Source organism: Dendropsophus ebraccatus, chromosome 13, assembly GCF_027789765.1.
Source record: "Dendropsophus ebraccatus isolate aDenEbr1 chromosome 13, aDenEbr1.pat, whole genome shotgun sequence".
Taxonomy (NCBI): domain Eukaryota; kingdom Metazoa; phylum Chordata; class Amphibia; order Anura; family Hylidae; genus Dendropsophus; species Dendropsophus ebraccatus.
The window spans coordinates 52,096,282-52,123,045 of record NC_091466.1 but is presented as its reverse complement, the minus strand read 5'-3'; the positions used below and the strand labels follow the sequence as shown (position 1 = coordinate 52,123,045).

At 43.1% G+C, this 26,764-nt stretch overlaps 1 protein-coding gene across 1 annotated transcript in view; it reads left to right on the top strand.

Moving 5' to 3' along the window:
* The window catches only part of TTC6 (tetratricopeptide repeat domain 6), an 80,349-nt gene that overhangs the window by 31,332 nt on the left and 22,253 nt on the right, over positions 1–26,764 (top strand). The window contains exons 16-23 of the mRNA XM_069950549.1: positions 733–902; positions 2,639–2,759; positions 3,952–4,102; positions 4,839–4,921; positions 14,172–14,248; positions 22,846–22,997; positions 23,622–23,753; positions 26,135–26,284. Coding sequence (XP_069806650.1) covers positions 733–902; positions 2,639–2,759; positions 3,952–4,102; positions 4,839–4,921; positions 14,172–14,248; positions 22,846–22,997; positions 23,622–23,753; positions 26,135–26,284 — 1,036 coding nt within the window. The remainder of the gene's footprint in view (positions 1–732; positions 903–2,638; positions 2,760–3,951; positions 4,103–4,838; positions 4,922–14,171; positions 14,249–22,845; positions 22,998–23,621; positions 23,754–26,134; positions 26,285–26,764) is intronic.

Genomic DNA, 26,764 nt, shown 5'->3' with positions numbered 1-26,764 from the left:
AAACCTATTACAAACAAGCTTAGATTATGGGTCAGGAATAAAAAGGGTTAAATCTTTCTTAAGTAGAGAACCCCTTTAATACAGGGATCTACTCTTGTGTTTTTGCGTGCAGTCTGGGGTCTACTTGTTTTTCTGGGGTCTGATGTATTTTTTGCTGTGACACTTAGGGTCCTTACCTTGAAGAGGTTGTGTGGGATAAATTGATAAGTGGGCATTTTGCGGGGACTGTGGGGGACATGTCAGTGATGCATACTTACCTATCCCACTTGCCTGCAGCTGTCGGATCACAGGCCGCCCGCTCTGCACCGCTGTCAGTGTTGCAGCAACATCCAATGACGTGCCGAGAGGGAGTGGCACGTCATGGGATGTTGTTGAAACACTGACAGCAGTAGAGAGCAGGCGGCCCAGAAACCGGCAGCTGCAAGGGGAGTGGGTCATAAGTATATATCACCCTCATGTCTCCCATAGCTCTGTCAGGATGCCCAATTATGAATTTATCCCGGACAACCCCTTTAACTCTCACATAAATCTGGTAAATGTTTGGGGGAGGGGACACAAAACATAGCAATGGTACCCAACAGTTTTAAGTAATGTAGCTGGGATTGGAACCTACCAGAGTATGTATAAGGCCTCTTAGAAGTCACATGATCTGTCTTTATGGTCTGTGTCCCTGTGATAATAAGGGTTTGGTATACGTAACCTGATTGTATGAATTAACTTTTTGGTACACAGAATGTATCGAGGACGAGCTTACACTAAACTTGCCCGCTACACTGAGGCTGCGGAAGATTTTTCAGCTGTCATTCATTTGGATCCAAGAAGTTGGATGGCTTTTTATTATCGAGGATGTTTATTGCGTAAATGCTATCCTAAGCACGCACTTCAAGACTTCAGTGTCTCTGGTAATGTGAAGGTTTTTTTTAATTGCATTTAGACCAAGAGGAATTTTAAAGAGGGAGCATTTTCGCACTATAATGCATACCACACATTTACTTCTCCACCCCACTAAAGGGGTTCTCAAACGCTAAAAAAACATGGCCACTTTCTTCCAGAGACAGCACCACTTTTGTCTCCAGTTTGGGTGCAGGTTTTGTAACTCACCTCCATTAAAGTGAATGAAGCTTAATTGCAAACCACACTTGGACTGGAGACAAGAGAACAGAACAATTCCGGAATGCGTGATGTCACACTATTCCATGTGGAACTGACTGAGGTCACACAATTGCAGAATGCGTGAGGTCACACAATTGCAGAATGCGTGAGGTCACACAATTGCAGAATGCGTGAGGTCACGCATTTCTGCAATGCTTGAGATCACACAATTCCAGATTGTGTGCGGTCACCCAGTTCCATAATGCATGAGGTCACACAATTCCAGAACTGCATGTGGTCACACGATTTGGAAAACTGCATGAGGTCACACTTTCCGGAAAGCTGCGTCCAGTCACACAATGCCGGATCTGCGAAAGGTCACATAATTCCGGAATGTGTGATATCACACAATTCCAGAACTGCGTAGATCACACAATTGTGGAAGGCGCAAGTTCACACAGTTCCGGAATGCGTGAGTTCACTCAAATTTCACAACTGTGTGAGGTCACACAATGCTGGATCTGCGTAAGGTCACATGAGTCCAGAATGCGTGATGTCACACAATTCCAGAACGCCTGACTTCACACAATTATGGAATGCAGGACAATTCGGAAAACTGTGCGGTCACACAATTCCAGTCCTGCGGGAAGTGACATAATTCCAGAATGTGTGATATCACACATTCTGGAATTGCACAAGGTCTTAAAATTTTGGAATGCGCGAGGTCACACAACTCCGGAAGGCGCAAGTTCACACAGTTCTGTAATGCGTGAGGTCACACAATTCCTGAATGCTTGAGGTCACACATTCCGAAATGCATGAGGTCACACAATTCCAGAACTGCATGAGGTTATACATTTCTGGAACTGCGTGTGGTCACACAATTTGAAAAACTGTATGAGGTCAAACAATTCTGCAAATATTTGAGGTCACAGAATTCCGGAACTGCATGTGGTCACACAAATAGGAAAACTTTGTGAGGTCACACAGATATGGAATGTGTGAGTTTACACAATTCGAAAAACTGTATGAGTTCACACAATTCCAGAATGTGTGAAGTTTCACAGTTCTGGAAATGCGTGATGTCATACAATTCCGGAATTTATTACCTCACACAATTCTTTCTGGAACTTTTTGAGGTCACCTTTTTCTGGAACTGCATGAGGTCACTCAATTCCGGAGCTGCGTGTGGTAACACAATGCTGGATCTGCGAGAGGTCACATAATTCCAAAATGCGGGATATAACACAATTCCGGAACTGCTTGAGGTTTCAAAGATCCGGAATGTTTTAGGTCACACAATTGTGGAAGGTGAAAATTTCAAGAATGCGTGGTCACACAATGCTGGAACTGTGTGAGGTCACATGATTCCGGAACGCATAATGGCACACAATTCCAGAATTAATGACCTTACCCAATTACAGAATGTGTGACCCTCTAACACCAAATACAAAAAACTGCGGAAGAAGGGAATCTATTTTTGCAATAAAATATTTTACTTATATAGAGAATTTACATAGTGTAATGATATTTTACTACTTTGTAGTGCTTCTTAATGATGAATTTGAGAACCTCAATGCCTTCCTTCATCGTGGAGTTCTGTACACGGACCTGGGCCTGTGGAATGAGGCTGCATTTGACTTTGAACGTGTCCTTGCCTTAGATAAGTATGTTTCAAGTGCGACTGTAAACATTTTATAACGCAGAGCACAGCCACATCCAAAAAATGATGTCTGTGAAAGTTTTGATCCACATATTTACTATTAGTGTTATTATCAGACATTGGCAAACATTTGGCAGCTCTACACCAAATATGAGAATATAAGTTTGTAAAGCTTAGACAGTTACAGATATACTCCTGCCGTCCTAATAAATCTTCCCAATTTATTTAAAGAAATCAACAGTCAACAGGGTTTGTGATCGCAAGCAATATACTCTATATATGCTTTATTTATTTATTCTTTTAAATGTTTAAATCAGTGTTATACTGTACATATACAATTAATCCTGAAGGTGCTCACATTTTATGGTCAGCCCCCTTGTCACACAGCACCAGAACCTCTGGAATCACACAGTCACATTATACTGACTGACCTGGGACATAACAAAGAGCATTGGTAAGCATGCACTGTTGATAATATAGTTAGCCTAAGTTAAAGGAGAACTCTTGGCTGGGGTGATTTTTGGCAGAGTGCTGGCGAGGATGAAAGAAATAACATGCTCTCACCTCCCCCGCTCCAACATTGGTGCAGGTATGGCACAGCTCCAGTCCCCTGGTCCTGAAAGCTTCTGGGCCTGGGGCGGGACTGGGGGGCCGGAGCTGCGGGATATCAGCATGTTACTTTTTTCATTGTCCCCCTCCCAGCACTCTGCCAAAAATCACCCCATCCCAGAGTTATCCTTTAATTGCCCTTAGTTGATATACAACCTGTATGAGGGACAGGCATCTTTCCATAGCTCTCAAGGGACTGGGATTTCCCGTGTTTGGCCGCCTTTTCCTGGTCTGAGCTGCAGCTTGAGACGTGACGTCTCAAGGCAGCTCAGCCATTCAGCGGTCGGAGCGGAGTCCCACCTCGGCCACTGAATAGCTGAACTGCCTTGAGACGTCAAGGGAGGTAAGTGACTGGCGGCCTCTATGTCCACCCCTTCCCCGGCCATACCCTTATAATAACCCCCGCCCGGAGTACCCCTTTAACTTTTATAGAGACTACTTCTGTGTGTAAACTGTAAAATAGTGTTTATAGGTGGACCTACCGTCATTGAGAATACAAACAGAAATTTGAAGTGCTAACTAAGGAATCAACATCCTGAGCTCCTACGTGTAACTCATTTATAATGTTTTATCCTATATTTCTACAGATTTGTGCCCATGGCTTATGTGAATCTGGGTCTGATTTGCCTGCTTCACCGAAACCAGTATTCTCAAGCAGTGCGCCACTTCACCGGAGCTATAAAAGTTGACCCCCTCTGTATTCGAGCATACCTCTGCAGGGCACAGGCCTACCAACAGGTATGATACACTTTATCTTAGGTGGAAATGGTTAAAGATATGGTTATTCTAATGTAACGTACAGGATAAAACTAATAGCTGCTTAAAGAAAAAAAAATACTAATGAATGTGTGTCATTGAGTTGTATTCCTGTGTCAATTTTCTAGCAATGAGAAAATCAAAGATATTTGTGCTGCTGAAGCTAGGACTAGGTCAGTATAGGTGTAACTATAAGCAGTAGCATAGCAGTATCATAGCACTTTTCATCATAGACTTTGAGTGGGCTCTTTGTAGCACTCTGCCAAAGACCCTAATGTCAAAGAAATGTAGATACAGAGACACCATTTAAAATGATATATAACACAATGCCTGTGTATAGGATAGCAATAGAGCAGTATTTCATGGTGCGTTTTCACCCTTCTTCAGACAGGTGCAGGCTAGGGGATGCTTTTGGAGGATCTCCATTCATTCTCCTCTGAGCCATGGTCAGGTAGCTGGGGATAGGGCGGACAACAAACCAAGGTCTCATGCTCTGACAATCATTGGATGGCCCAAACTCAGGCCGTAAAACTATGAAACTATGTTTACTGCATGGGTGAGATGCGCTTTCCAACAATGCCATAAATACTTGGCACAGGGATGTGACTGCATGGTGCCAGTGGATTAGCATGACAGTCTGTCATTGTTATACGCTTTCTAAACTCAATATTTAGTTGATTTAGTTTGACACAGGCTTTTTCTGTCCCACCTCTTATAGATGAAGGATTTGCACAGTGCTTTAAAGGATATAACACGTGCCATTCATTTGCGTCCTGACTCTCCTGAACCCTATATAATCCGGTGAGTACTAAAGGGTACCTATAACTTCTAAAACCTTCTGCCATGTCATAGTGACGTGTTAGACTTTTTGATCTGGGTGCTGAGACCCCCACTGAGTCTGGGTGCTGAGACCCCCACTGATCATTAAAAAATGGTGCGCCCCTTTATTACTGATCTGCTTTTCTTAGACTACTGCACTGTATGGATTTATAGAAAATCATTGAGACTTTCTACGAATCTGTACAACAAACACTGTGCTGTTTGTATAGAGACGAGCAAAAACATAAGGGCACAGCACTCAGCTGGGTATTTTTCTTTGTTTTCATAATAGTGATTGATGGGGGTCTCAGCAGCCAGAATCCCTTGCTCAGAACTTATGGCAGGTGTAGGTACCAGCAAGTAAATCCAACAGCTCATTGTAAGGAAATCCTGATTACAATGAATAGCCAGATCTGCAAGGTAGACATCAGGGTTTAATATCATAGTAAATATGGAATGATATCAGACAGTACCTATCTTCTATGGACGTTCCATGGCTCTATATTCAAAACCGTATACTAGAGTTGACCGAACTTTGAGCATGCTTGAGTTTGTCTGAACCCGAACGTGTGGCATTTAATAAGCGGTGGCTGCCGAAGTTGGATTAACTTTGAAATGCTTAAAGCTTGCTCAACTCTACAGCATACCTAAGCCATATTTCTGGTATAATAAATACCAAAAATATATAATGTAAAGTTTGGTCTGTCTTCTGTAAAATAACCACTAGGTGGCGACAAAACACAATTTATTTATTTTTTTTACTATAGAGGGATTATATTATAAATATAAACCAGTTCTGTTTAGATCATATGTATCAATATGTGATGATAACAGTATTTTTTTTTAAATACATAGTTTTTTTTTTTAAATAAAAGATACATGCGCTCCTTGATGTACATAATCATTGTGATATACTTACAAATGGAACAATCCCATTATCTGCTATTCAGCTCAGGATGGAGCTGGTGTCCACTCGTAATCTAGAATATATTTAAAGATTATTGGAGGTTTTAGGCTAGGGATTAGCCATTCCTACTCTAAATGCTGTGGAAAGAATGTCCTAAATACATTATAAAATTCTAAATCCTATGTCTGAGCACTGTCCTGTTATCTCAGTGTGACTCTAAATTTGGAGTAATACCAAACCTATGTGTAGCAGTGTTATATTGGGGTCACTCAAAACTTTTTCTTCACAGGTGGAATTGGTGCAGGGACACAATGTAGCAAATGGTGCAGAATTATTACTCTCTTAGGACGGGTTCACACAGTGTGAAACACCGACTGTTCTGTGACCCGGCCAGGTCTGCAGTACCGGCCAGATGACCTTCATTTGTGCTGAATTGGGATGCGGGCGTATCCTGGACCCGCACGCTCCATTGTGTAACCTGTCAGGCTTGTGCAGCCTCTATTCAATGAATAGCGGCCACACAAAACTGACATGTCAGTTTTTTGTACGTCCGCTAGCGATCCCGACTGGAGTGTAGACTATGGGGGAGATTTATCAAAGGGTGTAAAATTTAGACTGGTGCAAACTGCCCCCAGCAACCAATCACAGCTCAGCTTTAGGCAGTGCTGAAAGGAAAGCTGAGCTGTGATTGGTTGCTGGGGGCCGTTTTCACCAGTCTAAATTTTACACCCTTTGATAAATCTCCCCCAATGTGTATACATTCCATCTGGGATAGTCGGACAGTCGGAGGTCTCTTACCTTCCTCCGTGCCATCCGATCGGCAGAGCTAAATTGCAATATAGACCAAATGTAGCCTGTCCAAAGCCAAAATCCAAAACCTCTGAACACAAGGACAAATTTTCAATCACAAGACTTAATCTTTATTAAGGAATCCATCAAAAATACATAATACACATATTAAAAGATGATCTCATAGCCATGCACATAGGAAATCACACCCTAGAGGGATAAAGAATTATAAATACATAAAGTGCAATATAAAGGAATATACGTCAGTAGTTGCCATTGCACTAACCCTCCAGTAACTGGTATAGTCAAACCAATTGCACAGAGCCCAGTGGCCTAGTAAGCATCGGAGAGGGAGATGAAGTAATAGAAATAACACTTCCTGCGAAGTGGATATGTGCTCCTCCAACGCACATTTTGGGTCTAGCTTTTTCCAGGAGGCTGGCATTGGCAGAGCTAAGAGGGCGATGTAGCAGAGCTAAGAGAGCGATGGCGATGTAGCAGAGCTAAGAGAGCAATGACGATGTAGCAGAGCTGAGAGGGCGATGTAGCAGAGCTGAGATGAGCTGGGTGAGTTGCAAGGGGGTGCGGATGTCAGGTGGCCCTGCGCTCTACAGGGGGAGGGGGGGGGGGCGGGAGATCGTGTGTCGGGGGGGCTGCAGTCACCAGGTGAGCTGCGGGGGGGGGGCACTTATGGTGGTCGGGCCGCCAAGAGATCACGAATGGGGGGGGCTGTGCTCACCGAGTTAGTTGTGGGCAGGTGGGTGAGCGCCGACTGCCGTGGGCTCTGAGGGGGGGGGACACCAAGAGATCGTGCTGGGGGGGGAACTGCACTCACCGGGCGGGTGGCGGCTGCGGGGCCGGGAGATTGTGCACCCGAGGGCTGGATTTGGGGCTGCACTGGGTGCGCTGCCCGGCTAATACATTACCTGCCCACATAACCCACCGCTGCCCGGCTAATACATTACCTGCCCCGCTAATACATTACCTGCCCACCTAACCCCCAGCTGCCCGGCTAATACATTACCTGCCCACGTAACCCACCGCTGCCCGGCTAATACATTACCTGCCCCCGTACCCCACCGCTGCCCGGCTGATACATTACCTGGCCACATACCCCACCGCTGCCCGGCTAATACATTACCTGCCCAGAAAACCCTCCACTGCCCAGCTAATACATTACCTGCCCACATAACCCACCACTGCCCGGCTAATACATTACCTGCCCACATAACCCACCGCTGCCCGACTAATACATTACCTGCCCACATAACCCACCGCTGCCCGGCTAATACATTACCTGCCCACATAACCCCCAGCTGCCCGGCTAATACATTACCTGCCCACATACCCCACCGCTGCCCGACTAATACATTACCTGCCCACATAACCCCCACTGCCCGCCTAATACATTACCTGCCCACATAACCCACCGCTGCCCGGCTAATACATTACCTGCCCACATAACTCACCGCTGCCCGGCTAATACATTACCTGCCCACATACCCCACTGCTGCCCGGCTAATACATTACCTGCCCACATACCCCACCGCTGCCCGGCTAATACATTACCTGCCCACATAACTCACCGCTGCCCGGCTAATACATTACCTGCCCACATACCCCACCGCTGCCCGGCTAATTCATTACCTACCTGTGTAACCCACCACTGTCCGATCAGCTGACATAATGTCGGCTGATCGTTGTCTAAATTGAAACCCTCCACTGCCCGGCTAATACATTACCTGCCCACATAACCCACCACTGCCCGGCTAATACATTACCTGCCCACATAACCCTCCACTGCCCGGCTAATACATTACCTGCCCACATAACCCCCACTGCCCGCCTAATACATTACCTGCCCACATAACCCCCAGCTGCCCGGCTAATACATTACCTGCCCACGTAACCCACCGCTGCCCGGCTAATACATTACCTGCCCCCGAACCCCACCGCTGCCCGGCTAATACATTACCTGCCCACATAACCCACCACTGCCCGGCTAATACATTAGCTGCCCACATACCCCACCGCTGCCCGGCTAATACATTACCTGCCCACATAACCCCCACTGCCCGCCTAATACATTACCTGCCCACATAACCCACCACTGCCCTGCTAATACATTACCTGCCCACATAACCCACCACTGCCCAACTAATACATTACCTGCCCACATACCCCACCGCTGCCCGGCTAATACATTACCTGCCCACATAACCCCCACTGCCCGCCTAATACATTACCTGCCCACATAACCCACCGCTGCCCGGCTAATACATTACCTGCCCCCGTACCCCACCGCTGCCCGGCTAATACATTACCTGCCCACAAAACCCTCCACTGCCCGGCTAATACATTACCTGCCCACATAACCCACCACTGCCCGGCTAATACATTACCTGCCCACATAACCCTCCACTGCCCGGCTAATACATTACCTGCCCACATAACCCCCACTGCCCGCCTAATACATTACCTGCCCACATAACCCCCAGCTGCCCGGCTAATACATTACCTGCCCACGTAACCCACCGCTGCCCGGCTAATACATTACCTGCCCCCGAACCCCACCGCTGCCCGGCTAATACATTACCTGCCCACATAACCCACCACTGCCCGGCTAATACATTAGCTGCCCACATACCCCACCGCTGCCCGGCTAATACATTACCTGCCCACATAACCCCCACTGCCCGCCTAATACATTACCTGCCCACATAACCCACCACTGCCCTGCTAATACATTACCTGCCCACATAACCCACCACTGCCCAACTAATACATTACCTGCCCACATACCCCACCGCTGCCCGGCTAATACATTACCTGCCCACATAACCCCCACTGCCCGCCTAATACATTACCTGCCCACATAACCCACCGCTGCCCGGCTAATACATTACCTGCCCCCGTACCCCACCGCTGCCCGGCTAATACATTACCTGCCCACAAAACCCTCCACTGCCCGGCTAATACATTACCTGCCCACATAACCCACCACTGCCCGGCTAATACATTACCTGCCCACATAACCCACCACTGCCCAACTAATACATTACCTGCCCACATACCCCACCGCTGCCCGGCTAATACATTACCTGCCCACATAACCCGCCGCTGCCCGGCTAATACATTACCTGCCCACATACCCCACCGCTGCCCGGCTAATACATTACCTGCCCACATAACTCACCGCTGCCCGGCTAATACATTACCTGCCCACATACCCCACTGCTGCCCGGCTAATACATTACCTGCCCACATACCCCACCGCTGCCCGGCTAATACATTACCTGCCCACATAACTCACCGCTGCCCGGCTAATACATTACCTGCCCACATACCCCACCGCTGCCCGGCTAATTCATTACCTACCTGTGTAACCCACCACTGTCCGATCAGCTGACATAATGTCGGCTGATCGTTGTCTAAATTGAAATGATAGCAATGCTCTGCAGTGAACTGTTGTTTTAGACACATACATTGAGCGCTCCACTATAGCATGTTAGTCTGCCCTCACTTACCATTGTAGTCTACACTCACCTCTCCCATCAGTGGCACATGGGGCTCCGCAGTTTCCACGTTGCTTACTCTTTGTAATGCCATTTGCCCACTCACAATAAATTTCCACCACAGCAACATATGATCAGTTCACAAACTGTGCTGTTTCAGAAATACTGACACCCCTGACCTTTACAGCTTAAGGCCAGGTTCAGACTATGTAAGTGTGCGGCTGTATTTGCGGCTGTAATTGTGCGGCGGTATTTTTGGTGGTTCATGCGTACGCTGGAAAGTATAGGATATACGGCTGCACAGTGCACACTATGTATGAATCTACGGCCCGATCGTAAACGGACCCGTAAAAAATGAACAAGACCATTGTTTGCGGCTGGAAACGCGGCCGTGGATTGACAGGCGGTCCGTACGGAGTACTTCAAAAATAGCCGGCAATGATGCCGAATGCCGATGCCTCTAATAGTTAATATATTAAATTAATAAAACACATTTTCTTTGTAATAAAGTCCCTTTCGTTGGTCAATAATTTAATTCTAACGAATCCATCATTTTGCAATTAAATATACTGATAAAATAAATATATATATAAATAAATGTATATTTATATATATATTTATTTTTTGACAGTATATTTAATTGCACAATGATGGATTCGTTAGAATTAAATTATTGAACAACGAAACTGAATTTATTTCATCGAAAATGTGTTTTATTAATTAAATATTAATTAGTACAGGAAGCTCCATAAGCCGTTAATTCATATTGCCGGCAAAAGAGCATTCTGTACTAATCATCACTTTACTTTAATGAAAACATCAAATGATTCTTCTAATTATGTTATCACAATAGCATTATTAGAAGAAACATTTAGAATTATATGTGCGCTCAGCTGATCGGCTGATTGGCTGAGCGCACATATAATTAGCGGGTCCGCAGCACAGTGACTTCATTGTGCTGCGGACCAGCGAAGAGGACACATCGGGGTGAGTATAGAGCTCTCCCCACCCCCTCCCCAGCACTGCACCCCTCCCAGCAAGGAAGGGGGGGGGGGGGTCAGTTAACCCCTTCCTTGCTGGGATGGGTGTAGTCTGACATCAGTCTGGCCCCCAAGGGGTTAAGGGGGATGCAATACATCCTCCCTTAACCCCTTGGGGGCCAGACTGTAAGCAGTGATCTGTAAAGATGCTGCATACTGTAAGGAGCACAACACCGCTCACAATGATGGGTGTTGTGCTCCTGTTTGTGTGTTTTTTGTGTGTTTCTCCCTTTTTGTTTTTCAGATATCGGTATCCTGGAGATTACGTCGGATTCCGTGGACTACGTCGATGACCAGCGTTTTTTTATTTATTTTTTTAATAAAATGGTCAATGAGGGGTGTGGGGGTGTTTTTATTTGAATAAAAAAATTTTTTAACTTGTGTCTTGTCTTTATTTCTTTACTTTATAGACTTAGTAGTGGAAGCCGTCTAATAGACGGAATCCATTACTAAGTTGGGGCCTAGTGTTAGCCGGTATAAAATGGCTAACACTAACCCCCTATTATTACCCCAGTACCCAATGCCACCAGGGGTACTGGGAAGAGCCGGGTGCCAGTGGTCCCGGAGCGTCAAAATTGGCGCTCCTGGACCGGGCGGTAGCAGGCTGGTAAGATTTAGGCTGGGGAGGGCCTAAACCAATGGCTCTTCCCACCCTGGTCTTACCAGGCTGCTGTCGTTTTGTTTTTAACCCGGCTGGTTATAAAAATAGGGGGGACCCTATGCGGTTTTTTTTTTAAATAAATAAATAATTAAAAAAAAACGCATAGGGTCCCCCCTATTTTTATAACCAGCCGGGTTAAAAACCAAACGACAGCAGCCTGGTAACACCAGGGTGGGAAGAGCCATTGGTTTAGGCCCTCCCCAGCCTAAATCTTACCAGCCTGCTGCCGCCCCAGTCCAGGAGCGCCAATTTTGACACTCCGGGACCACTGGCACCCGGCTCTTCCCAGTACCCCTGGTGGCATTGGGTACTGGGGTAATAATAGGGGGTTAGTGTTAGCCATTTTATACCGGCTAACACTAGGCCCCAACTTAGTTATGGATTCCGTCTATTAGACGGCTTCCACTACTAAGTCTATAAAGTAAAGAAATAAAGACAAGACACAAGTAAAAAATTTTTTTTATTCAAATAAAAACACCCCCACACCCCTCATTGACTATTTTATTAAAAAAATAAATAAAAAAAACGCTGGTCATCGACGTAGTCCACGTAATCCACAGGATACCGATATCTGAAAAACAAAAAGGGAGAAACACACAAAAAAGACACAAACAGGAGCACAACACCCATCATTGTGAGCGGTGTTGTGCTCCTTACAGTATGCAGCATCTTTACAGATCGCTGCTTACAGTCTGGCCCCCAAGGGGTTAAGGGAGGATGTATTGCATCCCCCTTAACCCCTTGGGGGCCAGACTGATGTCAGACTGCACCCATCCCAGCAAGGAAGGGGTTAACTGACCCCCCCTTCCTTGCTGGGAGGGGTGCAGTGCTGGGGAGGGGGTGGGGAGAGCTTTATACTCACCCCGATGTGTCCTCTTCGCTGGTCCGCAGCACAATGAAGTCACTGTGCTGCGGACCGGCTAATTATATGTGCGCTCAGCCGATCAGCCAATCAGCTGAGCGCACATATAATTCTAAATGTTTCTTCTAATAATGCTATTGTGATAACATAATTAGAAGAAACATTTGATGTTTTCATTAAAGTAAAGGGATGATTAGTACAGAAAGCTCTATTGCCGGCAATATGAATTAACGGCTTACTGGAGCTTCCTGTACTAATTAATATTTAATTAATAAAACACATTTTCGATGAAATAAATTCAGTTTCGTTGTTCAATAATTTAATTCTAACGAATCCATCATTGTGCAATTAAATATACTGTCAAAAAATAAATATATATATAAATATAAATTTATTTATATATATATTTATTTTAACAGTATATTTAATTGCAAAATGATGGATTTGTTAGAATTAAATTATTGAACAACGAAAGGCACTTTATTACAACGAAAATGTGTTTTATTATTTTAATAGATTAACCATGAGAGACATCGGCATTAGTGCAGAGGATCGCAAACCCCGGTAATAGCGATTCATGTAAACTGTGTTCCCTGCTTTCCCAGATGCATCCAGAGGTGTTTGCATCACTTTCTTAAGATTTTATTTGTTTTTTTTTAGTTGAACCAGATTTCCAAGTAAATGACCGTATGTTTTGAGCCGCATGTCTATTTTTTCCCACGGCCGGAGTTTCATCCGCACATTTACAGCCGCATAAAAAATACAGCTGCACAGTTACATAGTGTGAACCTAGCCTAAAGGGGGTGTCCTCTTCAGTAGAGCTAAGCTATTATACCAGATACCAGCTTTTGGACAGGTGTGCCGTCTTTTCTTGAAGAAAACGGCCAACCCCAGCATATCATAGAAAGTCGACTCCCTCTCGCACTGGCGGACCTGTCAGTGTATTACATGAACCACCATTTATTTAAATGGCTGTCATGTAACACTATACTTTTCCAGCTACAGATATGATCATAGGCTAGATTAACCTCAAAAAAGGGTTTGTCATAAGACATCTTCAACCCATTGAGAAATAAAGCTTAAAGGGAAAGAAGCATTGCATGGTGTCAAATCAGTGACCCATGAATGCAATGTATATGTACCAGGTTCCTTTCTCCAATCTTGATATGCAGTGATTGGAAATAAGGGAATGCCATTCACTAGATATTTGATATTATTGGTTCAGGAGTGAAATATTCTGATTGAAATCAGGCTTAAGTGAGAACACCAATATGCTGCAGTGCAGGATGTAAAACATAGCAATAAGTTGTTGCATACAAATATATCCTTATAATGAGAGCCACAGGGGTCAACCAATATAATCACTTTCTAAAGGTCACCCTTCATAATGACTTAGTTGTCGTTCACGGATAAAGGTCATGTTGGTCATTAGCAATTTACATTGTCTGTTTCCTGCAGGGGACAGTATCTGTATGAGATGAAAAGGTATGACCTTGCCAGTTTCTGTATTCACCATACAGCTGAAATGACTCACGGTAAGGAACTGTACGTCTTCAGTAATCTTACAATGCAAACAGAGATTTATACCTTCATTTTCACTTTAAGTGCTCCACGTTCTTCTATGTTTCAAGAAGACTTTAAAGGGGTTGTTCAGCGACAATCTTTTTCTTTTAAAGTCAACTGATATCAGAAACTTATATAGATTTGTAATTTACTTTTATTAAAAAATCTCAAGTCTTCCCATACTTATTAGCTGCTGTATGTCCTGCAGGAAATGTTGTTTTATTTTCAGTCTGACACAGTGCTCTCTGCTGACATCTCTGGACGAGACAGGAACTCTGTCTTACATTAGGTCAGTATTTAAAGTGTCACTGTCGTATTTTTTTTTCCCGCCAAAAGCAATAGAACAGGCGATGTTAAGAAACTTTGTAATTGGGTTTATTAGGCAAATGTGCCATTATCTGCATTTAAAAAGACTTTTCTTAGGTCCCCCCTCCTTCCTTTCTCTCATTCACTGCTCATTATCAGGAAATCATGTCTTGTTGCATCAGACATGCTCCTGTCTGTTCTTTGAAGAGGGGAGGGGGGAGGAGGAAGGAGGGAGGGAGATTAGTCCAGAGAGCAGAAAACAAAGGATTACACAGCGGGACCTGTGTGAAAGCCGGTATTCAGAGGACAGAGAGGTCAGTGGTGACTGAAGAGAAGATAGCCCAGTGATGTAGCTGTAAATTAACTCTTACTTGTCCTGTTTTGTTGCCTCATCTCTCTCCACCCCTCCCCTCTCCATAGAGAACAATGAATACAGGAGGGAGAGGTTTTAACTGACCCAATTACAAAGTTTCTTAAAATTGCCTGTACTATTGATTTCTGCAAAAAAAATAAAAATAAATGACAGGTACACTTTAAGGCTATGTTCACACTATGTAAAAGTACAACCGTTGTTGCGGATGGCAACAACGGCCGTACTTCTGGCATGGTGGAACAATGCCTTACTTTCAATGGGATCCCGGACGGAGCATATACACATCATATGCACTCCGGCCGGGATCCCGTACCGGCCAGGGTCACGGAACAGCCGGTCTCTTCCGTAGTGTGAACATAGCCTAAAGGGGTTGTCCTAGTGCACTTTATTCACCTATCCAGAGACACCTCTTAGGTCCCACCCACTTCACTGGATAACATGCACCCCCTGTTGTACTGATGACGTTCTGAACACAGGCTACTGCTGAGGCCAGCGATTGGTTGCAGCGTGTTCAGAATTTCATCAGGAGAGCATCATCCAGGGAAGGTAAGAGACACAATATGGAAGAGTGGTGCAGCATTGCATATATTTATATTTTTTTCATTTATCTTGGACAACCCCTTTATAATCTACGCAAGTAATTAGAAGAAGACAAATGTGACACTGCTTTGTGGAGACACCATCAAACTGCTGACATAGTCTTTCTAATCATACCAGGATGGATCATGTTATGAAGATTTCATCATCTATCATCAGTATGATATCATAATGACATAATTAGGACACCTCACATTATTTGGATAGTATAATGACATCACTGTGACATCATCTCACATGATTAGCCTATTATGATATCATGTTGACACCATAGGACAATTCCACATCATTTTCATATGATCTCACATCAGAATTGCATCTTTATGACATCACCTCACTTCATAATACCATCTTTCTGACATCATCTGACGTGACTCGGATAGAATTATAACATCATTGTAATAATGATGACTTAATTACATCATTTACCTTGATTGTAATATTATGACTTGATTGTGACATGCTAATGCCAAATATAATGGCATTATTATATCATTATGACATCATTTCACAATATCATGACATCATTTCATATCATTATGAAATAATGTTACAGAAATATTACATCATCTCTCTTATGGCACAATATCACATCACTGGCACATTATTATCATATATTATCATAACATCACTGACATTTCACATGGTCATAACTAGAAATGAAACACTGCTCTGCTCCCCTTCCGCCCCGCTGCCATATGCCTGCCGTGGAGGTGTGCCGCTCTGCTCCCCCCGTCAGCCTCCACCGCCATATGGCTGCCGGGAGTTCCCATCCGCCCCCGCCGCCATATGCCTGCCGGGAAGGTGTGCAGCTCTGCTCCCCCGTCCGCCTCCGCTGCCAAACATAGAGCCCGGGAGACTCCTCAATTGTTCATTCCATCATTTCCCTGAAAGGGGTCAGTGATTTGATCAATTCCCTAGGGAAATGATGGAACGGCGTGTTTATTCCATCATTTCCCAGAATTTGAGCAAATCCCTAGTGATTTGATCAAATCCCTGGATTCTATAATTTCACTGCTAAATATATAACCAACATCATATAATTCATCCAGCATAAGGTGCATAAGTATAAAAGTGCAAGTGCCAATTGCTACAGTACGCTGATCAGAACATCAAAATGAAGACATGTAAATATGGATGCAAAATACTGTTACGGTATGTAACTACAGGTCCCAGTCCACTGGCCCCCCATTCACACTCCAATGCCGTTTTGCACCATAACTAGAAATGAGCACAACTTCAGCGTGATCTAGTATGATCGTTTAGCATTTGAATACCAGTTGGATGCAGCCCTAGGAAGTCTCGGAAAACATGGATACAGCCTATGAACCATGGCTTATGGCTGTATCCATGTTTTCCAGGACTCCCTAGGGCTGCATCAAACTTGTTCAGCCACAAGTATTCTAATGCTGTACAATCGTACTCGAGCATGCTGGAGTTGCGCTCATCTCTAATTATGATATAATTTCACATTATTTGAATATGCCCTCATTAAAATATTGCATCCAGAATGTTTTGGTATATATGGGCCATACTTGTCTGCAAAATGCCCCCATGTTTATCATGTTTCTGTAAATCTGTTGCATCTGAAGTCTATCTACTCCAAGTTTACACCATCTGACATCATCTTGCATCCCTGTAACATTATAATGATAATCTCACATCTTTGTGATGACATCATCTCACAGTATATGATCTGTCATCTCTATGGCATCGTTGTAAAAAAATGGCCATTATTTTGACATCATTTTGACATCATCTTTCACGACTGTGACATCATAACAGCATTATGACATCATAAGGAAATTATTTTATCATTCAACATCATCACACATGACTGTAATATGTTAAATGTAATTGTCTTGCAGCAATATAACATAATTTTACATCATTATAACATATCATGTCTTTTCAGGCATCATTAAAACAATCCCATGTCAGGTTGACATCATCTTACAATGTGATGCTATTATGATATAATTATCACATCATAATAGCATGATCTAACAATGTTGTAATACAGTATGGCTTCCTTTTAAATCATTAGGCGTTAACAGTGACAAAATTATGACATTTTCCATGATATTAGCTTGGTCATAATGGACTTAATGTCCTAATCGTGTTATAATAATATTAATGAAGAGCTTATAAGTAAAGATGAGCCAAAAGCCTGTCTAAATGAAGCAAAGTGCTTTGTTTGATCAGCAAGAGGTTTAGCAGTCTGCTGCCTTTCAACTCTGTTCTGCTCAGTGCCGCTCCTCCCTGGGTGTTGGGAAAAGCTGGATCCAGTCCTGGAAAACTGGGAGAAATTTCTCAGGACTGGATTTAGCTTTTCCTGATACCCGGGGAAGAGCGGTAGTGAGTGGAACAGAGATGAAAGACAGCAGACTGATAAGCTGATTGCTGATCAAACAAAGCACTTTGCTTAGTTTAGACGGGCGATTCACTCATCTCTACTTATAAGTATTTAAAGGTGAACCACCTTCATCCTCAGCGCCCCGTATGCAATAGGGAGCTATGTCTCTTACCTTTATCCTAGGTGCTGTTCCCGTGCAGTTTTAATGTAATGCTAGGCCATTTCGAAAACTGCCCCACCCACAGAGTGCTGATCTGGCCCGCCCCCAGCCACCTTGATCCACGCCCGGATGTGGATCAGTGCTATGGGGCTGGAGCAACACTCCAAATGGCTTAACCGGACATCCTCTTAGCTAGGATGAAGGTAAGAGACATACCTTCATCCTCAGTGCCCTGTGCGCAATAGGGAACTATCAGCAGGTTAGATAAATCTAACCTGCTGACAGCGCCCCTTTAATGATGATATAATAATGATATCATGATGGTGTTGGATGATGTCATAACACTGGAGTGGGGAACTTTCAGCTCTCCACCTGTTGCAAAACTACAATTCCCTTCAATCCTGGACAAAACAAATTTTTGCAATAGAATTGTAATTTTGCAGTAGCTAAAGAGCTGAAGGTTCCCCATTCCCCTCATCAGGCTATATGATGATGTGAAATGATGAAAAATAACGAGATTATGTCAGAGATGTCAACATGATATGAGATATTGTTCTAATGATGGAGATAATGTTATATTGGTGAGAAAATATGTCATAATGTCAAAATGGTAAAAGATAATGTAATAATTATGTGAAATGCCACAGTTATGTGAGATTATGCCTTAAAGGAGAAGTCTGGATAAAATAATAATTTGCAAACAGGCAAAGGGACACATAATAAACAAGCACTACGTACTGGCAGCCGGCTAATGAGCAGATTTCAGACATAACAAAGCCCTTAGCTTCGTTAATACTGTAAATTTGCTCTCTCGTCGCTCTCTCATCTCTAGTTGTGGTGTTCTTGAAAGAAAGGGGACATGCTTTTCTCATCCGGGATAAAGAGTATACAATTATGTCATGATGTCATTAAGGTTAATGCTGATGACATGATAAATTATCAGAGGTGCTGTCATAATCCTGTGATATAATGTAATATGATGTCATTAAAGCGAATATGCCACCGATACATCACTTTTTTGTTTTCACATGAACAGACTGGTGCAATCATGGGGATGCCGATGCTGCATCCTTTTTTTTAATTGCCCGGTTCCCTGCACGGCATCGGTCTATTACCGAGCAGTGGCTGGGCATGAAGCACTGGAGGCGGGCTGGCCTGCCCCCAGTGTGACGTAACTGGGGAGATATGATTCAATTATTTAAATTTATAAATGGCCCCTACAAGAATTATGGAAAAAAATCTTCCAGATAAAACCCCCTCAAAAGACAAGGGGGCACTGCCTCCGCCTGGAGAAGTCTGGCGAAAATTTTTATTAAAGTATTGTATTGCCCCCCAAAAGTTATACAAATTACCAGTATACTAAATACACCTACAAATTTCAAAATAACCCCTAAATTGCTAGTATTTCCTGCGGGTGGAAATTACCAGTATACACTTATTACGGGAAATGCTTATAAAGTGCTTTTTTCCCTGCACTTACTACTGCATCAAGGCTTTACTTCCTGGATAAAATGGTGATGTCACTTCCTGGATAAAATGGTGATGTCACGACCCGACTCCCAGAGCTGTGCAGGCTGTGGCTGCTGGAGAGGATGATGGCAGAGGGACACTAAGGGACACAGGGCACTGGAGGGACACTGAGCATCCCTCTGCCATCATCCTCTCCAGCAGTAGCCACAGCCCACATGTTATCCAGGAAGTGAAGCCTTGATGCAGTAGTAAGTGCAGGGAAAAAAGCATTTTATAAGCATTTCCTGTAATAAGTGTATATTGGTGATTTGTATAACTTTTGGGGGCAATACAATACTTTAATAATGATTTTCGCTGGACTTCTTTAATGTATAGAATCTACTCATCATCCCTCCCCCTTCCCTCCATCCATCCCCTCCTTGGTTGAACTTAATGGACATGTGTCTTTTTTTCAACCGTACTAACCTCCTCCCCTCTGTGACGTGGCTCCTTTAGTTCTAATGGATCCGCGTCACAGAAGGGAGGGGGTTTCGTCACACTGGGGTCTAATGGGCCCGCCTTCAGTGCTTCAGGTCCAGCTGGTGCTCTGTAATAGACCGACGCTGTGCGTGAGGATCGGGTGGCAGTTCAGAAAAAGGACCACGCCAACGGCATCCCTGCGCCAGCGCTGGTCTGTTCATGTGAAAAACTAAAAAGTGATGTAGATGTACCGGTAGCGCATTCGCTCTAAGATGCCATAATGATGCCATAATGATGTAAAGTCATGTCATAGTTCACGCCATAATGATAAAATAAGAGGTAATAAAGCTGTTAAGCACCGCAATTTGGAGGCCAAATTTATAAAAACACAAGTAGTAAGGAAGTGGTAAATGTTTACAGCACATTAAGGGCCCTATTCCACCGGACGATTATCGTTAGCATAATCGTTAACGATTAACGATCTCAAACGACCGCTATTGCGAAAGATCTGAAAATGTTCACTCATTTCCATGGAACGATAATCGTTACTTATGATCGTAATTGCGATCGTTTCTTCTTCCGTATTTCTTCGCTATTGCGTTTGTATCTATTGCGAACGACCGAACGATGTCTTATTCAATGCGAACGATTTGCGAACGTTTTGCAAACGAGCAACGATAAAAATAGGTCCAGGTCTTATAAAGCGATCAACGATTTCTCGTTCGGTCGTTAATCGTTACTGCATTTCAACCGAACGATTATCGTTTAGATTCAAACGATTTAACGATAATCTGAACGATAATCGTCCGGTGGAATAGGGCCCTAACTGTGAGCTGCGCTTTATTTGCATCTTCCAGCCAAAATTAGGAGTGAATCCGATATGCTTGACTTGCAGTTTACAATTAATTTCTTTAAAAAAACAATGTCTGCTAAATTGTATTTGCCACAAAGTATATGACTGGCACACACTTAGCATCCTCGCTGTCAGCATTTCAGTTTAGGAAATAAACTCTGTAATTAAGCTATAGAGAAGCAGGGCTGTATTTGGTTTAGCTGAGTCATTATGTAGTCAGCATCTCCTTAAATACAAAGGCGTGACGCTCTGAAGCGCCTCGCACTGTTTATGTGTCCACAGCATCCCTCTAACTCATATATCAGTGGAAATATTCTACTGCCCATTTCTTATTTGACAAAGCTCATGCAGGGCAAGCAATACAATTGGAACAAGCAGATGATGCCTGACCGCCACGCTACAACACCTCACAGGTGCTTACAGGGTTCAGCACTTGTTACATTACATACATTATACTTTTCCTCAAGGTTTGATTACTGAAGCAGAAATTGAATGTTACAGAATCAACAATGGTCTCTGCCAGATTTATTTATAGCAATACATAAAAAAATTAAATAGTACTCTTACCAGACTTTACTCAAGAACTCTACCCAACCATGTGAGGGCCTCCTGAGCAGTAGCCTTTGAGTGGCATATTTATTCTAGCAAAACTTGGCTTCGGGTTATGACCTTCTAAAAAATAGTAAGACATCATTAAAGAACAGATCAGAGGAGGTCATAGTAGAACAGAGTTGGATCAAGGGGGTGAGGGAAGAACAGGATTTGATAAAAGCCATAAGAGAAACAGTTCACTGATCTCAGGGAGACCAACCTAACGATAACACTGCCGGCTGCTAGTGAAAGCGCTCAATGCAATGAAAACCTAGGTGCATTGCCCCCTGGGAAACATGAATATGCAAAAGAAGAGCCTGTGGAGCCTCATCATAGAGTCTCAAAACACAGGACCAGCCAGATATCCCTCCGGGAAAGATCCAGCCAAGGGGTGGCTCCTGCAAGGAGACCACCATATTAAGTGGCCTTATTAGTCAATGCAATGACAAGGGAAAAAACAAGGCTAGGTTTAGATTAAGGGAGGCCAGGAACAAAAATGATTAGATAAAGGGAGGTTGGAATGAAGAGGATTGAATAAAAGGAGGTCATGGATGAAGAAAATTGAATAAATGGAACTCATAGATAACCAGGATTGCATAAAAAGTGGTCATAGATGTAAAGGGATTGGTTCATAGGAGGTCATAGAACAGGATTGGATCTAGGAAGGTCATAAAAGAACAGGATTGGATCAAGAGAGGGCATAGAAGAACAGGATTGGATCAAGAAAGGTCATGAAACAAAAGTATTGGATTTTAGGTCATGGACAAACTGGATTGGATAAAGGGAGATCATAGAATAATGAATGGATTGGATCACGAGAGGTCTTATAACAGGAATGGATCAAGGGATGTCAGTATTGGTTTAAGAAAAGCCATGGAAGAACTTGATTTTATCAAGGGAGGCCATAGAAGAACAGGACTGGATTGAGAGATATCATAAAAGAAAAGGACCAAATTGAGGTTGATAAGGCCCTTGGACTATAATTTCTGGCGCATATGGATAGGAGCTACCAACAATCGTTTATGTATTGGGCATCCCGAGAGTCACTAGATATCTGCTGTTTCTATCTAGGAGTGCAGAAATATTGGGCATCAATGCTAAGGATAAAGGTTTCTAACTCTTAGACATACTGTACTGTACATATTAATAAAAGTTGCATAATAACTTCATCCACAATGTGTTTGTATTGTATTTTTGTAGGCATTATAATTTTTTCTAAAACTTCTGTGTCTTGCTGTGAGGAGTATCTTTTGCTGAAATTGGGAGGTGGAAGCATACTTGCTGCTCGTCTGTTTATAACCTGACCTGTAGAAGATTAACATATATTACTACATGAAAGCCTATGCTATCAATATACCAGTTTCTTTCTTTCTTTATGTTTTGTAATGATTTTGTTCTCCCCAGGTTCCTCACCAGTGCAGCAAGCCCTTGTCCAGTCATTCCTCCATCAAAACAACAATGCCATAGACTGCTTGGTTTCTGCCATAAAGGATAAGCCAGCGCCTGCTCTGATAATACTCTTAGGAAAAATTCAAATGAAGGCCAAGAAAAACAAGGTATTGGGATACAATGAGATAAAAATTCTATATTGTTCAAGAAATCTATGAAAAAAATGTAAGATATGAAAACTGCAAAATTTAGGCTTTACAGCTGTGTAGAGAAATCCTCATACAGAAAGGGGGTGACAGTGTCCCTTTAAGGTTACTAGCCTCTAGAGATAACCGGATTCGGGTTCAAATAGATCTGAACCCGAACGTTCGGTATTTGATTAGCTGGGGCTGCTGAACTTGGATAAAGCTCTAAGGTTGTCTGGAAAACATGGATACAGCCAATGACTATATCCATGATTTCCACATAGCCTTAGGGCTTTATCCAACCTTAGAAGCCCCCGCTAAATAAATGCCGAAAGTTCGGGTTCGGATGGACTCGAGCATGCTCCAGGTTCGCTAATCTCTACTAGCCTCCCACTGATATCTATAAACATCATAAATTCTTCATTTATACTTAGTTTCTATTAATTTCTATTTATTATTTTTCATGTGACGACCTATGTCCCCTTTAAATATATTTGCATTATTAGAACATATTGTTTACATCGGAAATGTTAAAACTATAGGAAAAATTTTAATCTTAGTGAAATATAGGTTTAAGGTTGATAATAGGTTTTCATAATTTAATAGGAAGCAAGTGAAAGCTTCAGACAGGCACTTGATCTACTGAACCAGCTAGATGAGAAGTCCACCTCCTCAGACAAGGCTGAAGTTTACTACCTGCTGGGCCTGTGCTACATGGAGCAGTTCAAGTTTCTTCAGGTAAGCAGGTTATAAAATGCTTTCTATGGCTATGTTCACACACACCGTCAAAGTTTTTTTATTGACCGGCCGTCATTTAACGGGAAAAAATGGCCATAAAACCAATAATAAAATAATGCCGGGTATTTGTTGTTAAATGGTGGTCGTTCAATAAAAACGGTGAACCAAGCCTGTGCATGTATTTCCCTTGCAAAAAAAAGCCTGTTCTGAGGTTTTATAACTCTTCACACTTCTACTGTGAAGCATAACACTTATATCTTCACTCCTAATTTGGAACACATCAGTACTGCACGTGAGTTGTTAAAAAACAATGTACAATTTTAACCTTTTCACTGTTGCTTTTTTATTAAACTGATTATAGTTTATGTGTGTTATAGATAAAAGCTGCTGTGCATAGGTCATCCAAGTGTGCATGTTTTCTGAACCAGAATAGGTGATACAGGTGCAGTCAGACAACCCTGATGGCAACTTATCTAGCAGAGAGCAAAAGGATCAATCATTTTGAAATTCAACATTCCTGACCATTCTCTCCTGACATTTGTAATCTGTGGAGAGTGTAAAGGTATACTGTACATACACGTTACTAGGTTGACGATCCCATTAATATTAGCCAATTTAACAAACTTGAATCTAATATGCATGGCCATCATAAAGCATAACTGTAAGGCTGGGTCCACACTACGTTTTTGCAATCTATTTTTGCAACCCCTTTTTTGCAAAAAACAGATAAAGAACGGATGGAAAAAACGGATGCAACTGTGTGCATCCGTTTCTCATTGATCATGGTCGACCACGTTTTTGTGTCCGTCAAAAGAAACGGATCCTTTTTTTTTATAATGGAGGACAATGGAAAAAACGGATGCACACAGTTGCATCAGTTTTTTCCATCCCTTTTTTGCAAAAAACGGACTGCAAAAACGTAGTGTGTACCCAGCCTAATTACCAGTTACTTTTTACATGTCCTCAGACATGTGATCCAACCCCCAGCCACCAGCTTATGTATAACACACAATTCACCACCATGGTAAATAATATATACTTCAGCACCATGGAGAGCACATTCATATTCTGTGTAAAAGGAAATGCATTCTCTGAAAACCATTGTTTATATCTGATTCATTCTTTTTAAACATCCATGAAATTTACACCGGCCACTGGCGCTCACTCAGTATGCTTTTTTCACGTTCACGTTTCAGCTTTATTGTCCAGACTAAGCCAGGGTTAGTATTAATGGTTAAAGACATATGTAGATAATACACTATTGTACTGCTGGTCGCTAGAGATGAGTGAATTTGCCGAGGTTCGGGTTCGTATGCACCTGAACTATCGGCTTGTGATTCCCGCTGTCTGCAGCCTCCGTGAACAGGGTGGATACAGCCTAAGGACCGCCCTGAAAACTGGGATACAGCCTATGCCAATGTCTGTATCCCAGTTTTCCAGGCGGTCCTTACGCTGTATCCACCCTGTTCACGGAGGCTGCAGACAGCGGGAATCACAAGCCGATAGTTCAGGTTCATACGATTTTTATCGACTAATGATAAACGATCGCAAACGAGATTGTTTAACGTTAACCTGAAATCGTTTACCATATTACACAGAACGATGGTAGTTAGTTACGATCGTTACTATGATCGTTATTGCGATCGTTACTATGATCGTTTATTCCTTCTGATTCCAGCAAAACAATGAACAATGTGCAATTACACTGAACGATTAGTGAACAAATGTGGAACTTAAGCAAACGAATGTGGAATTACAGCGAACGTTGAGCGAACGATTAACAATAATTTTAGGTTCAGATCTAAATCAACGATCAATGGCACACAAACAATTTTTCGATCATTTTCTGCAATTACACAGAACGATTCTTGTTTAAATTCAAACGATATAACGATTTTTGCACAATAATCATCCCGTCTAATAGGGCCCTAAGGGTAGGTTTACATGCACACCATTGTTTTCTGTTGTTTTGCTCCATCAGTGAAAACAAGGTTGTGCTTAATCCATTGCATGATGAGACACCAACAGTGCTATACAGATCTCATTGACTTTAGTGAGGTCTGTCGGGTTTTTCACCATAGTACCCATCATTTTACCCGACAAATTAGTTCAGGGTGGAATTTTTAATTTTTGACTGAATCTTTAACAGATTTTCCAACACAGGTGTGAATGTGGCAAATTTACAAAAGAATGCTGACAGTGACTGCCACATACGCTTATTAATATTGTCACTCAGAGTTCTTCCAGAGAGCTGCCAGACTCCCTTTATAATATCCAGGGAACAGCAGAGTCTGGTAAAGGCATAGGATGGAAGTTGATGCATTGTTGCGCAATGCCTATAATGTTCTGTAAGTGTTTAACTCACGTCCTTCCTTTTCCAGGCTCTTGAGGCACTGACCAGCGCTGTGAAGAATCGCTCTGGTTATTGTGATGCTTACTATCAGCGTGGACTCTGTCGCATGCGCCTTCAGCAGTCAAAGTGTGTGGAGGATTTCAACAAAGCTCTTCAGATAAACCCAAAGCATTTTCAGGTAAGAATTATATTGAATCCAGCCAAAGGCCGTATTTGGCCGATAATCACTTGTGTAATAGAAGACAACAATCAGCCGACATGCATGATGTCTGCTGATCTTTGCCTTTCAACAGGCTGAAACACAAACAATCAACCTAGCAATGATCTGCTGATGTCGCTCCGTGTAATAGGAGCTGGGACAGCAGAGCGCCGCTGTCTCCTATGGGCTCTCCGAACAATCTTACGATCGGGGAGCCCCCCCGAAGTTCCCAGCGCCCACCCCTGCACTTACCTCGCTGTCGGCGCTCATAATAGTGCCGGCAGCGAGTGGTGAATGAGGAGCAAGCGAGCGCTGACCTGACAGCTTGCTCCTGGATATCGTGTAATAGGGGCTTAAGGATGTGTACAATATTAATATATGCTTACTAAAGTAAAGACTCAGAAATGGTTAACAAGAGCTGAGAATACACAGGCATCTGTGTGGGTAGTATTTAAATGG